Source organism: Saccoglossus kowalevskii, chromosome 2 (assembly GCF_978046115.1).
Source record: "Saccoglossus kowalevskii chromosome 2, keSacKowa6.1, whole genome shotgun sequence".
NCBI classification, from domain to species: Eukaryota; Metazoa; Hemichordata; class Enteropneusta; family Harrimaniidae; genus Saccoglossus; species Saccoglossus kowalevskii.
Genome location: NC_140642.1, coordinates 13,811,268 through 13,824,347, shown reverse-complemented (window position 1 = coordinate 13,824,347; position 13,080 = coordinate 13,811,268). Strand labels below are relative to the sequence as shown.

General features: G+C 33.5%; 1 protein-coding gene across 1 annotated transcript; it reads left to right on the top strand.

Annotated features, from left to right (window-relative positions):
- Positions 1 to 1,400: 1,400 nt before the first annotated feature.
- LOC102809536 (transcriptional adapter 2-beta-like) lies at positions 1,401 to 13,008 on the top strand. The gene is made up of 16 exons (XM_006822069.3): positions 1,401 to 1,455; positions 1,550 to 1,647; positions 1,789 to 1,848; positions 3,553 to 3,647; positions 4,385 to 4,476; positions 5,630 to 5,686; positions 5,955 to 6,058; positions 7,115 to 7,187; positions 7,495 to 7,626; positions 7,784 to 7,891; positions 8,175 to 8,246; positions 8,855 to 8,942; positions 9,122 to 9,153; positions 9,522 to 9,595; positions 10,380 to 10,442; positions 11,236 to 13,008. The coding sequence occupies exons 1-16, from the start codon at positions 1,449 to 1,451 to the stop codon at positions 11,356 to 11,358; spliced, it is 1,278 nt and encodes a 425-aa protein (XP_006822132.1). The 5' UTR covers positions 1,401 to 1,448; the 3' UTR covers positions 11,359 to 13,008.
- Positions 13,009 to 13,080: the final 72 nt, after the last annotated feature.

Here is a 13,080-nt window from a genome sequence, read left to right as displayed (position 1 = left end):
GAAGCACGGTTGGAGAATAAACGGTGTTCATATCCGCCTACCCCAGTTCATTCTCGCAAGCCCCCCCCCCACAAAAACTATCCTAATATCACATATATCACGTTATATTTATGTAGCATTTAGAAGCGTGACGTCACTTTGACGGAATCGGTCGTGGTATGCCTGGGGCATTAAGTAAAATGTCATAGGGTGTAACAATCTTTAAGACCAAATGTTTCATAATTCTCCGCGTTGACTTCCACTAAAATTAATGGCTAGAGTATAAATAACACTTTGACTCTCGGCGTGGTTGTCGATCATTGTCTTGTTCGTTAATGATGACATTTAATACTCCCAATAAGCAGCAATGAAGGGTACTGATATCACGTGACCGTTTCAAGCATACTAGTAATCAATACGTCAGATCATGAGTGCAGATGGTGATCATTTGACCGAGAGCTTATAAAATTGCCTTTCGAGTGAGGGGGGGGGGTAGTTGTTCATAAAATGATGATGGGTTCTACAATTTTAATTTAGACTCACCCGGTATATAATATGTTGGTTCGTCGACACACCTTTGGTGTCATGTGACTCTCGGGAGACTGGTCTTCTATTTTATTTGCATAATTGCTTGTTCTTCTCGTACAATACACACCCACATTTACCGCTAGTACATAACCCTGAGAATTGTATTGTTTCATCATATATTAATGTTATAGCAAAGTTGTTGGTCGTAGTAGTACTACATATATGGATGAAAATTCTACCGTGGCGGCAATGAGATGGAATAACAACTACACATCCGAGCACCCGGCCCTCACATTATTTTCTATCAGCACAGACATTTTTTTTCTCTAATATCCTCTACAAAGGGAATATTTCCGGAGCGTGTGAGTAGTTAACAATGGCTGCCGTGGCGCATATCAGATGCAATCTTTTCTAACGCACGTCACGAATGTCGAATCGTGTTGTAATATATCCCTGGATGTGCGAAAAGTGGGGGCGATACTGAAAACGAGTTGTTTTTAACACACATCTGAATACAGCCATTTAGTTTGTTTGGATTTGTTTCCAACTAAAATGAACAAGGATTGCAATTCATTGAAAAACCACAAATAAAAAATATAACTAGTCTAATTATATGAATTTTTCGTTGGCAATCAATATTTCGACTGATATGATCGTCACCATCAACCGATAATTTTTTTAATATCCTTCCGTTAAATTGACGACACATCAACGACAATCCCATGCGAAATAACTGTATATTTGCTACGCTTCCATATGTCGATTTTACTTACGCTAAAATTGATATTTTTTGTACATTTTGGGGGTGGCCACCCGCATAACACATCCACTTTCATATGCAGATTTCTCACGTATGTGCACTTATGAGCCAGCGTATCGACGCAAAGCATTGTGGTCGCCGTGACGTCACGAGCCTTCAATTCGCCGAGAAGGCCATCAAAATGGCGGGTGAGTAGCGGTTTCGGCAACATTTATATTCAGATTCTCGCTCACGGTGCTGTTTGGAAGCGATCCGATAATTTTACAATGTGCTTCATTACAGAGAACACCACAAAATATTATTGTAATTACTGCCAAGAAGATATCCGCGGGATACGGGTAAAATGCGCCGAATGCAGCGATTTCGACCTTTGTTTACAGGCAAGTATGACCTCCATTTTACGTCACCTCATTTAGTATGCAAACTCACAGTTCACTTATATTATTTGCACTGTAGGCATCGAAATTTACTGGTTTTCGAGACGTATTTTAATATTTACTATCATCCGTTCTTTATAATAGTGTTTTTCCGGTGGTGCAGAAATGGGACATCATAAAAAGGACCACAAATACCAATTAATAGTAAGTAAAATTTTCTGAAAAAAAGCAGCACAGGCTATTTGTTGGTTTATCGTCTGCAGTGGTACAGTATCACTCTGATGCAGGGGTGTCCGACGGGTAACCACCTTTACGTAGCCTGCACCAACCTTTTTTTTTTACTGATTCGACTTTAAAGTAAATTGATTTCATAGTAATAACTACAGAAACCAAGTCTGCTTCGTTTTGATCGTCAACTTCCATTAAATGTTTCATACCATTAATGTTTCAAATAATAAAAACAACAATAATTGTAAAGGTTTGTTGTCAGTATTATTGACCCAGTGATACAGTTTCGTTGAAAAGTCTGTCAATTTAATGTTTGAAGTTGCTAAAATAATTTATTTAAAAATTGATATACATCACTATAATTTTTATCAATTATGTTTTTACTTTGTTCATATTTTTTATATGTAGTATTCCCCAGTGATGTGTTTACTACCCTTTGAGTGTTAATGGTTTGGTCGGTTTAAGGTTGCCTGTTCTGCATTTTAATTAGGCCAGCAGCATTGTTGGTAGTAATGCTTTAATGAATGAACACAGCAGTCGTTGCAGTTGTAGGGATTCGTTATTTTTTTTTCTGGCCTTCGCTCAGCTTCTGCTGTGAATTGACCCAAAACTGACCTGTGTACTCATTATTATGATACTGATCCTCTAAAGTCTATATTTATAAATTCTATATTTAGTGTTGAATACTGTAAGAAATGCCATCAGTGTGTTATACTATGAGTTGTAAAATAAACAATGCGTATTTTAATACCTTTCAACTATATATCTAAATTTTAGCGAAAATTTTATAAATATAGGTATTGTCAAATGCAGGTCTTATTTGTAGTGTTCTATTACTGGAGCACATCTTCATTCATGAATTCATGCTGTATTTGATATATGCATTCCATCATAAATTCATCACTAAAATAGTGATTGATATCTCTGGAGGTCAATTTTCATAATCACAAGCGTATTTTTATTTCTCATTCATGAATTCATGATGGTAAAGAATCCTTGTGTAGTAGTACTATTTTTATTTTGATTAAAAAGCTAAAACTGTAGTTAGTGGTTGGCTTTTGTAGTTTAAGTGTTCTCGTGAATGTTGTAGAGAGTACACATGGCATGTAAAATTTAAAAAACAGAATTGATATTGTAATTTTCCCTTTTGACCTCAGAACATATGTCGCTAACAAAAGATCGTGTTAATGCCTTTGTAATTCAAATAATCACTGAACAATAGCTATTATCATGAAAGAGAAAACGCATACCGGAATTATTTAATGACTACACATGGTCTAGATGGCGTTTGAAATGATTTTTAAAAGAGTGTGTTGGAGTTATATAATTCCGTAATGAAAGTTTTAAAATTATTATTTAAAAAAAAAATAATGAATACAATATTGAATTAAACAAAATGTATATGTGCCTTTGTTGAGGCACACATAGTGTTCCCCCTAAAAAAATTGGCATGGAGAAACGTTGTCATTTCATGTTTCTCAAGAGTACTCAATTTCACTGAAAACCTGACTGAGAAAAAATTGGTAAAAATGTGGCTTAGAGGGGACAGACACATTAGTTTTGTATTTTGTTCAGTGCTGTACCCTACAGACCAGCTGTTACACTGCACTATTGTTTTGCACGAAATTTGTTTTAGTAATCTGTCTCTTGTTTTTCCTTTATTATGTCTTGCATTCAAAGGATAATGGGAACTTTTCGATATTTAATGAAGATTGGACGGCACATGAAGAACTTTTATTATTAGATGGCATAGAGCAATATGGATTCGGCAGTTGGTATGTTTTCTCTAAATCATTACTTTTTACTACTCAAAAAGTTTATAGTTGTTACATAGATACAAGGTTGTATTAATGTATGAAATATTCGAATGTATACACCAAATGAAAATGAGTATACTGGTTTCCAGCAACATGTTTCAGGCTTTCCTGTTTTTTTGTATGATCTTGCCTGTAGGCAGAGTAAAAACTCTAAAAATTCAACCATCTAATTATTTAGCTGGTTTTTGTAATTTTTTGGCTTCTAAAATTTCGTCTGGTCACGAAGTTGTGCTGTTTTTAGTTCTCTATAATTTTGTTAAATGGTTTGACTATAATTCAGGCTTTAATTAATGAAAACAAAAATTTTTAAACTAACAATACATGTTGTTAAGGACACTGAAAGAATCAAAATATCATGCAAACGATTATCTTCTAATATGACAAACACATAAATATAAGTTTCTGAGGTTCAATACAAAAAATGCTGTTTTTCATCTGTTTTTTTGGCCATGAAACATTCAAGTGATTATGTTTTAATAAAAATGTTGCCTTCTGACAACAAATGATACACTATGTATACCGTCTTATTTTTTTTATAATTGTTATTCAATCTTTTTCAAACCTTGAGTTTGTATGCAGTAAGAAATTTCCCAACCAAAGTCCAATTTTGTAATAATTTATTTGATGAATTACTTTTCACCTTAAATTGATCTGCATTTTGTTATTGTTATTGAACACTTCATTTTTATTTGCAGGGCGGATATTGCTGATCATATAGGAACCAAATCACCACCGGAAGCAATGGAACATTATGAATTAATGTATCAAATAGGCAATATAGGAAAAGGTAATTAACTGTATTTATGTGTAATTTAGCTATAAAGTACACTGCCGTAAATTCACCCGTCTGAAAAATCACCCTGGACGATTTCACGGCTGGTGGGCGCTTATTTGGGGTTCAACATTTTTAAAAATAATCATCAAACATTTTTGGGGACTTCTATTTTCAACGCTGTCAGTTGGGCCACCCAAGTTGAAAGAAAGTATTGCAGAAACTAATTTAAAATTTGATACATTTTTTTTTCTTGCTGAATTAAAGAGTAGACTGCCTGAAATTTCATTACAATATCACCCAGTGTCATTTTTCATATACATTTATTTTATTTTATTGGTAACGAAAGTATATTTTAAACAAAGTTTCAAATAAAAACAAATACAACTGCATTGAGTAGTAGCAAACGATCACAGTTGTGCAATTTGGTCATGCTGCGTTTCACAATTGTTGATTATTACTCAGTTGTGATTATAATAACGCAAAAATAATAAATTTGTTGAATTGTTATGAAATGCAAATAAAATGCAACTTAGTTTCATTGTAAGCAAATGATTCTGGTCACATATAAACGCTAGATGCTGTAGGGTATCCGCCATGTTTCTTTTTGCGTGAATATATTAATGTATGTTAATGTAATTGAACGCAACGCAGAAGAGATTTGTCGATGTTGTAGTACGATCTTTTGGCTTGGAATTTGATGGGGAAAATGGCATGATTTTTTTTCAAATAAAAAAATAGTTGTTTTCGAAAGATAAATTGAGCATTAAAAGAATAATTTAACATTGTTTACTGTGATAACAGCTCATTGTCAAAACGAAGCTTACCCATTCACGCCAGTCACAATAAACATATTCTTGAATAAAAACTTAATGGACTATTTTCGGCGTCAGGAACGATTGAAATGTCCAAAAAATTACGCCAAAATATTTAGAAAAAAAAAAACTTTAAGAACTGTCGACAAATTGATTTCTTGGTCCCATTTCATTTTTTTAAAAACCTGAATTTACGACCGAATCCGGTATTATCACGTGGCTACAAGTAATTTCCATTTGTATGTATTTCCTATCATTTTACTGTTTTAGTTCATTGCTGACGAACACCATTTTTAAATTCTAGTAAACATATTAACATAAACTGATGAATTTGTTTTTGTTTTATTTTGTAGCAACTATTCCATCAAATCTTAATTCCAAAGTTATAGATCATACAACACCACTTGACGGTAAGTTGATTTTGAGTAACTTCTACAGAACTCAAATTTGTGGAGTACCGGTAGATGGTACATTACATTTCCAGTTGTGTCATATATGTCTTGCTGTCTCAGTGAATCCAATATTATAGTAAAGTTAAACACCAACAAACTGATTTGATTTAGTATTTCTGTGAACATTGGTGAAATGTAGGGAATGGAATGTTTCTGGGAGCCAAAGTGGAGACCCAGTTTTATTGCTGCATCTTGCAATTCACTATTATTTCCTGTTATCCTACAGGCCCTTTGTCACCGTCGTTAACAACACCATTTACACCAGTAGAAATGACTTTAGCAGAACAACACGAATTAGGGTATATGCCATTTAGAGATGATTTTGAGAGGGTAAGTCATTGATGTAGTTTTTTCTTCCAAGTAAGGTGAAACAAGTGTTTTCCAAAAACTTGGAAAGCCACTGTTTTTCCACATTTATAAATATTACTGTTAAAAAAAATAGCTGGTATTTTATTAGAAGCAGGGGGTCAAAATGACCACCTATCAGCTTATTTCTACATCACTGCAAGTCTGTTACTAGGTCACATGGTCCGGTCAAATATCAACCCCAAACCCCCAATATTTTTAAATTCAATATTTTTACCTCCTTAACCAATTTAAAATTACATATTCATCTAACACAGAGATAATTTAGACTGATGGATTCCAATATAGTTAAATACAATTATATGTATATACAGTTAGAAACAACAATGCTCAATGCTAGTCAACTATGTGAAATCATAGTTTATTAGGTACAAGAAAATTTATGCTTGGTATCATTCTTGTCTCCGGCAATATCACCGGCCTCTGCTAAACGCAACATTCACCACACACTAACATAGACATCTGGTTAGTAAGTGGTGGAGGTTACAAATTAATGCACTACACACACCACATCAGCGTACATATCCAGTGCTGGAGTTCACAAATTGAAGTGCCAAACTCTATTTTCAAAACCGTAGCATCAGGCCTTCCCAGTTTGACTAGTATTTGTTAGTATATAGATCAGCTAACCATATTTCATGGTGACCCAAAACGTGGATCCTCTTCATTGGGCAAAATTTACCTAGAAACAAGCTGTCCAATCTTTATATACCAACCTTGACATCACAATTTATTGTGTCAATTGATAATTGGCCCACTGTACACTCATCATCGGGGTATCCAGTGACATCAATGTGTCTAACTATGGACTATAAATCCTACCTCTGAACATGTGCTGTTATCAGTTTATACTATCATAATAATTTAATACGTTTTGGGGAAAAACAAAATTGGTATTTTAGATCCTTACATTACTATACGAATGTCATTTGAAGATTTGTTCATCTATATTTAAAATTGCAGTTTTGTATTCACATCAGAAAGTTTGTTTATTCTAATACATTTTGTTGTTTATTTCAGGAATATGATAATGATGCTGAGACTTTAGTTAGTAATTTAACAGTAGACGTAAATGATGAAGAGCTAGATTCTAGTGAGTACTGCAACTTTCTATACCTATATGCACAATGTTTAAAAGCTATGCCACACACTTGGACCTGGATCTTTTTGGTAGAGCTGACAAGTTCCAAGAGATGTCCATTTCACAAGCCAGCTTCTTTTTGTGCTCTGGGTTTCATTACCACTCAAAAGTATAGGGTCAACAACATTATCAACTCTTTAAGTGTAGTCTCAAATGCCGCCATTTGTATATTTATATTTGTAATAATGCTGAAAAGTAATCTTGCTTTTGCTGGTGATGCTTTTAAAATACAAGTTTTATTTTTTGATTTTTCTCACAGTGTTAAAATTAACACATGTTGATATGTTCACCAAAAAATTGATGGAAAGAGAAAGGCGGAAACGGATAGCTAGAGAATATGGTTTAATTACAGCTGCCATTTCTACAGCGGCTACAACGAAAAAAGTACCAAGTAAGTACTGAAAATTTACATACTCACTGTATTTGCAATTCTTTAAACTGATTCCAGCTTTGAAATTTTAAACGTTTGCTTTAGAGTCATAAATCAACCAGTAATTTTTTAAATGAACTTCATTGATTGGTTGATTGATCTTTCTTTTTTCTTTCAGCTAAAAAAAGAATTCCCAGAGAGGGAAAGGAGTTCCGTGAAAAAATGAAATCCTTAGCCCAGTTTATGTCTGCAGGTGAACAAGATCAGTTCTTTGAAAATTTACAAAGTAAGTGCTTTCTACATTCTAATCCTGGTAGTTTTGCAGTAATAATATAATTGAGAGAAATCTAGTGTGGATCTGTTATCCTGAATAGAATGCTTTATATTGGCATCGTTATTATTCAGCATCTGGAAAGCAATTTGTGGATATTTTCAGAAAAATGTTTTTATCATTCTCTAGACAAAACAAGAAGGTCACCTTCATTAGAGATATCAAATAATTATTTTCTTGTGAAAATCTGTTGATCAATCTTTGTTACCATATTGATTATCTTGATCTGTTTACACAGGAGAAAAACAACTAAGGTTGAGAATAAAGGAACTGATGAGGTACAGGCGACATGGTATTACAAAATTACCAGGTTGGTATGACATAATATATTCACTCAGGATTCATATCACAGCTGTGACTGGTACTGGTCCTAATTTTCAGATTGATTATGAGTTTTTGAGCCCTTGCTGACAAGACATGCTATGATTCTACATTTAGATAGCACAAATCACATCACAGAAATAAATTAATGACATTCCTCGCATAATGCCCACTGGTTTTTGACTGGTTTCTTTTTTACCCACTGTTTACTTACCACATGAAACTGCTTCAAAAATTCGTTGATTCTGTTGCATCGTTTCTGAACAATTGAGATTTTTTCCACTGTCATTTTTCACTTTATTTGACTGCATTTGTGGGGTTGCAGTAATTCTATAGTCACTATGACTAGCTGTCTTAAAGATGCCAATGTTCACTGCTACAAAATCTTGTGGTTTCCCTGACTCATGGAGTGAAGCGAAAATTAAAATCATTTTATTTAAGTATTAAATCCCTATATCATTAGTAAGTCACATTAGTAATTTACTAACTGAATTTGAGAAGATCTCGTATACACACACATTGGTGCCAAAAATTTGTTTAACACACCAGAAAAGTTTTTCTCAGGGGTATATATAAAACTATGGTTTTATTTTTCAGAATGTTCAGAATTTGAAAGTGCAAGGCATAAAAGAGAGAAGAGGAAAGAAAACAAAAAGAAAATGGCTGCCTCAGCAACCAAGAGAGGGTCAGTCATCTCACCAATATGTAAGAATCAAAATGAAACTATTGACGACTGCTGTTCTGTGGTTTCCTCTGAGTTATGTACGATTAACTATAGAGAGTAACACCAAACCAGCACAGTGCATGCAGTCAGTTAATGTGAAAAGCCAGTCTCTAATTCATACATTTTATTTCTATTTGTAGGGTTAAGGAAGAAAAGACGAAAGAGGATAAAGGTGAGTGTTACACATTATATAAATGTGTACCGTACTTTATGTTATATTGTTTTCATGATCTATATATATATTTACTGTCAATATATATTCTCAGTCTTCATGCACTGACAAATAACTTAACTTTACCAATCATTTTCTGATGGTAATCATTTATTTGCTAAGAGAAAATATCATAGGACCATACATGAATATTAAAAATCTCTAATACCAGGGTCTCTAAAAATATTCTATTGTTTATTTTGAAAAAGTAGGTGGCTAAACCGGTCATTTATGAACAGCCAGTCAAATTAGTTTCATGTTGCCTTTTAGAGATAACACTCTGCTACTTTGTGTAGTTTGTGGAATTATATTCTGATTATATTTTGCAGTGAATGACCTGAATGACTTTCAGGACATGAAGTACTCACAGGGTTTTAATTACTTATCAGAAAAAGAGAAAAAGGTAAGTGACATAATATCATCTGTCATAGTATCGCCATAAAGTTACAGCATATTGTAATTTTTATGCGAATTCCATATATAAAACAATTATGGACGATGGATATTTTTAAAAACTATGTTCATAGCTCAGTTCTTTGCTTCAAACAATGAGCGGTTAAATCGGGAAATGGCTTAATCATTAGGACTATTACGAGGATACTGAAAGTATGTGATCTGACACTGTTGCATCGACCTCCGCTATGTGTCAAACATTCCTTCAAGTGTACTGTCTTGTATATTATGTAGTTATTACGAGGATACCTCAAAGTATGCACGAAGACAGTACAGCTGAAGTCGATGCGTGGCGTACTGTCTGAGTGCATACTTCGAGGTATTCTCGTAATAACCTTCATATTGTACATCTTTTCCTTCCAAGGATACACCATACGAATGCCAAAATTCAAAATATTTAAAACAGAATCAGCGAGCTTCTTTGTGTGAAGTCCGGTCAAACTCTGGTGGCAGCCATGTTTGTTTTTATTATTAGAGGACGCTTACGCACGTGATCATTCCATATTTGGAATTCGCATTTCCTAATATGGTAGGATGAAATTACCGCAAAATTACGACACCCTGTAACTTAAGGCGTTACAGTGACAGATGTAATAATAATTTGTGGTATCATAATAACCTCATGTATTATTATTCTTACAATCACACTGAATTCTCATTCATTTATATATTTGTGTTCATGACTTGTTTTCCAAACTTGATGATACATTTTGTTTATTCTATATTTGATTCAGCTATGCAAATCAATGGGCATGAAACCTGCTCGTTACGTTACAATCAAGACAATTGTGGTTAAGGTAAGCAGTCATCTTTGCTAATCTCAATTTGAATATTAGTAACTAAATGCTGCAACAATGCACCATACGCTTCCGACTTAGCCCCCATGCTCAACTAAGCGTCCACCTGGAAGATTTCTATTTTCGGAATCACGTTCGTGTAGTGCCAATTCCTTTCAAAAGGCTTCAAATTAAACCATCGTGAAAGTCATGAAACCTGGTAATCAGGCATTGTTTAATTTTTTCAAATAATTACATTGTCTATAGTGACTATCAACTATTGTGAAAGGTAAATTACAGTTCGATATAACCTGTTGATAGTCGTGAAATTTGTTACATACTTCTTAACCCAAGCTCGAGAGAAAATGGATTTGGTGTGCAGCACTTTGTCAAAACAAAGGAAACTGATAAAATGTTGCATTATAATTTTTACAAATACTGTAGAGGGGTTAATTATTCACTGGGTTTTAATTTTGCTTATTTCGCTGACTGGAAAATGCGCTAAATTAAAACCCAGTGAATATGTAAAATTGAGCATAGAACACATTATCTAAATGATAAAACCGTGAATATAAAACTCACTGAATATGCCTTGAATGGTAAATCAGCGAAATTCAAACCCAGTGAAAATTTGTCATTTTACAGTAGTTGAACAAGGTGCACTGGATAAGATGATGATGATGATGATGAACTTTTACTATTTTTCCACGAAACCCTAATCATTTTTTACACCATAAAATTCTGATGGTATGTAAATATTTTAATAAAATGTGCATATTTTTTTTATTCACCTTTTTTTATCTCTCCATGTTAGGATCACTTGACGAGAAGACAAGGTATTTCAACCAAATCACGCTATCCAAGCAACCTTGATAAAGCTCACAGAAAGCGAATAATAAACTTCCTTACTGACACTGGTTGGATTTCTTCCAGCTGAAAAACTTAAAACATTCCTGGCATAACAGTACTCTCAGGAAAACTGCCAGCCTGATCTTTTCCATTTTAACACTTTGAAGCAGTATTTTTTTAAACTAAGTGCGCAGACAGACATTTGTTGACGATGGAATAATCCAGAGCCATGTGTAAATGCTGAATGAAGAAACTTATATAGCAGTTCAAGTCCATGCCATGAATTATTCAATCCTGTCAATTCGCACCAAATAAACACTTCAATATTGAAGAAACAGCATACTCAAGAGTACATACTAATAAGCTGCCATTGTATAAACTCTGATGATAAGAGATTTATTTTTTTCTATTCATATTTTATTCTAGAGAACTGGTTTGTTTTCACACAGTTCACCCAAATACGATTTGTAATCCTGTGTAAAGCTCTTGTGGCTTATTTTAGTGGCATGTTTTTGATTATCTTGGCAGTTAGATGCACTGCTAAGTCAAGCTTTGTCTCATTAGACAATTATTGGGGGAGGGGAAAGGGAAGGGGGAGGGGAGAGAAGGAAAGGGCAGTGTCTGAGATACTTATTTCTTAACTAATATGTGTTCCTTGTATCTGCTGGCTTATTGTAATTGCAGAGAGTAGTTTTTATTACACCTATTTATATATGAAGTTATATGGAAATATGGTGCTTGTATGTTTGTTAATATCGGCTGAATCATGATTTGTGTGAAACATACTCTAAAAGAGGTGATATCAATCCGCCAGTGTTTTGTGAAACATATTTTTAGCTAGCATGCTATTTTAGCCTGGTGTCCTTTGTTATATATTAACTTATATGAAGCCATTTTCTCAATGAATGTAATTTATTGTCGCGAATGATTGATTTCCAATTTATGCTACGTATAGTGTGCTTTGTATGTGTATCAAAAACTGATATCTATAATGATTGTGGAATAGAAAACAAAAAAATGCAATCAAAATCTGAGAAACCAGCAGAATGATTACTGGCCTCTGATTAGTTTATTGCAAAGAGAAATGTATATATATAAAAAGTATGCCATAAATAATCACTGGATTCTAACCATTTCAAGTTAAAGCTGGGGATTTTATATTACTTCTCATGGTAAAATACACAGGGACAGAATGTAGACATGACATGCAAGTCGTATATACTCGCTTTCTTTCAAAGCACAAATATCCAAGATATTTTTTTTTCTATGCTTGCGTACTGAATGAATAATTTTTCAAGATATTTTGTTCTATTGTCAGTCTTTTAAATATCAAAATGCCTACCCATCCAGCATAAAACTTTGGGGGGAAAATTATGTGCAATCCTGTTTTTATCAATTTACCTGTGTATATTTTTAGTTATGAAATTGTGAAAAATTACTGAAAGGTGTTAATTTTGTACATATTTATAAAAAACGTTTTTTTGAATATTAATTGGCTAAGAAACTTTGCCCGTATGCAGTGATTTTTTTCTCGGCTGCATTTTTTTTTATTCTTATTTATTTTCTACCTCTGTGTTTGTTTTATTTAACCACCTAATGTCCAAAGTATGTATTTTTAGATTCGTTTTTATTTTGTATATTAGACGATGCAATGGAAATTAGACAAATCAATGGTATGTTTTGCTAGTATTTGTATGAGAAATTCAGCATACATCACAATAAAATGAAATTTTGAGCAGCTGCATTGTTTTAAGTGAGAATGTTACTGAGATTACATTATCTGGCTCAAAAATATTCTTTGTGGACCAAT